Here is a 2,412-nt window from a genome sequence, read left to right on the forward strand (position 1 = left end):
ACTTGATATACTAAAACTTTTGTATTGAACATTTTTTTCCATAAGCATTATTTTCCAAGATATTTGACCGTTGCCGAACTTTCTCCCATCACTGTATAGGAATTGCATAAAGCAAATGTCTATGCCTTTTCAATCCTGAATGCATTTTTATTCATTTATAGGAATTGCATAGAGCATTATCTCTATGCCTTTTAATCTAAAAATAATATTAACATTTTCTGTGCATCGTGAATATTAAGGCCTACGCACAATGGAGAAAATATTTGGAACAGAAATAGATATTAAGATTTCAACCTATCAGAAACCGTGTATTCCGGTGTAACTGGTATCTGATAGGTTAAAATCTTAATATCTATTCCCGTTCCTAATATTTCCTCCATTGTGCGCAGGCCCTTACTCAATCAGAGCTCTGGGATATAATATCGAACTTATACCCCAAAGCTCTGATTGGACGGCTCGTTATTCCCTATTGTCTGTGCCTATTGCCTGTGTCTATTGTGTTTCCAGCTTTACTGAATATGCCAATCAGATCCAAGAGGTCACTGAGCGCTCAGTGAGAGGTTGTGATACTAAATGCATCCATTGGTTAGATAGGTCATTCCTCCTCTAGTAGTATAAACTCTATGATTTTTAGGCGCTCAAGTCGCCCAAAATCACAAATCACAAAATGTGATTTTGGGCGACTTGAGCGCGCTCTTTTGTGCGATTTTACGTATTATATATCTGGAAACCCTGATACCTCTGCTCCCCGAGACCCCGAGGAGGTTAAAACTGAATTGCAAGATCAAAGCAACGCATGGTACTATGATCCGATAAAAGGGTTGGATCCATACAGGGGACTGTAAGAAAAAGCAAAACCATTGGAATGCATTCTTAAGAGGAAAAGATATTCATCAGTGCAACATACTTAACGTGAGACCAAGTGTCTCGTAGACTTGAAGATAAAACGGTTTCCGACATGAAGGCTCTAATACAGCGAGTGTCAAAGGCTTCAGTATCAGGTAAAATTATTTGCAAATTAGATTTACGTGCCAATATATTGATAGATGAATCTGTATAAATTTGTATTCCCCGCGTGATAAAAAATTTATAATGTATTGGGTAATCAATGTTATTTGCAAGGTAATATTTGCACTGTATGTGTGACACAGACTGATAAGAAATAAATTGAATGAGGTCTCATACGACACAGTTAAGGTCCAAGTATAATTTTTCAGTTGACGGTGAAGTTATTAGTAGGATTGGAACTGGACTGTGCGTGTTAATTGGCATAAAGAGTGACGATGGAGTGGCAGATATGAAATACATGTAATGAAAAAACATTAATGAGTATAGTTACATACGTGTGTACAGTTGATTGTTAATTTCTCTGTCGTAGTATAAGAAAGATACTGAATACCAAAATTTTTGAGGATGACAAGGGTAAAAAATGGAATGCCAGTGTAAAGGATAAGAAGTATGAAATATTGTGCATTAGTCAGTTTACATTATACTACGTATTAAAAGGGAATAAATTAAGCTTTCATAGAGCAATGCCCGCCCAAGAATCTGAAACGTTTTATATGAATTTTATTACTGAGCTTCGTGAACAGTATGTCCCAGAATTGATCAAAGGTAATATAATGACTAATACAAATGATGGCTTTCCATTCTTTTCACATTTTGCTCAGATTTGTAACAGTAAAGCGAATTGTTAAAAGATTTTTTTTTATTTTTGATAAATTTATACAGATGGTAAATTTGGTGCAAAGATGGAAGTTAGCATACAGAACAGCGGGCCTGTAACACTGGAAGTAGTATCCCAAAAGACTTCTGACTCTAATGTAGAGAATGAGGAAGCATCTGATTAATTCAAGCATCTATTTATGTGTTATAACCTACTTTTCAATAAACTGATATCAAATAATATATAGTGTATATGAGTTTATTTAACCTAATTGTCATTTTCAACCAAGTTTTACTTCAAAATTTAAATTAAATTCTTAACACTAATATTATATATGTAATATGATATAATGTTAGTGTTAACACATATATAATATTATATAATATAATGTTACACCTATATACATTGTAAAAATTAATATGCTTTATTTAGGTATTAACATACATGCATCAACTGTAGAGATCAGCAATTTATTTTTAAATATAATGTGTATTAGTTTTTATTAGAACATTTTTATATAGAGGATATCCCGAACTTCTTTGTCAATCACTTTTGTGTAAATAGAACGGACTAAACTGAGTCGAAAAGTTTTCTACCATTTTGCAATTTTCGCAGTAGTTAACAAGATATTAATTACTAAAAATTGCCAAATATTGGTCTTGAATAATTTTTTACTCAAATACTATGAACTTTATAGAAAAACTGCAAGAGACAAAAATAATTTATTTTCTTCTCATAAAGTTCTG

The 2,412-nt window shown here is 32.7% G+C and overlaps 1 protein-coding gene across 6 annotated transcripts in view; it reads left to right on the plus strand.

Annotated features, from left to right (window-relative positions):
- Positions 1-643: 643 nt before the first annotated feature.
- Positions 644-2,412, plus strand: part of Dtd (D-aminoacyl-tRNA deacylase) — a 5,884-nt gene continuing 4,115 nt past the window's right edge. For 2 of the 6 annotated variants that reach the window (XM_018512585.1, XM_018512586.1), the window contains exon 1: positions 644-1,001. Coding sequence is in view for 3 of the 6 variants with exons in the window: in XM_018512587.1 (XP_018368089.1) it covers positions 959-1,001; positions 1,218-1,308; positions 1,379-1,614; positions 1,732-1,850 (489 nt within the window). In the remaining 3 variants the exon portion in view is untranslated. Of the gene's footprint in view, positions 1,002-1,217; positions 1,313-1,378; positions 1,615-1,731; positions 1,863-2,412 lie in introns of those variants that run through there. The other 4 variants (XM_018512587.1, XM_018512588.1, XM_018512589.1 and 1 more) reach the window with 4 other exon arrangements.

Source organism: Trachymyrmex cornetzi, unplaced genomic scaffold (assembly GCF_001594075.2).
Source record: "Trachymyrmex cornetzi isolate Tcor2-1 unplaced genomic scaffold, Tcor1.1 scaffold416, whole genome shotgun sequence".
Lineage (NCBI taxonomy): Eukaryota > Metazoa > Arthropoda > Insecta > Hymenoptera > Formicidae > Trachymyrmex > Trachymyrmex cornetzi.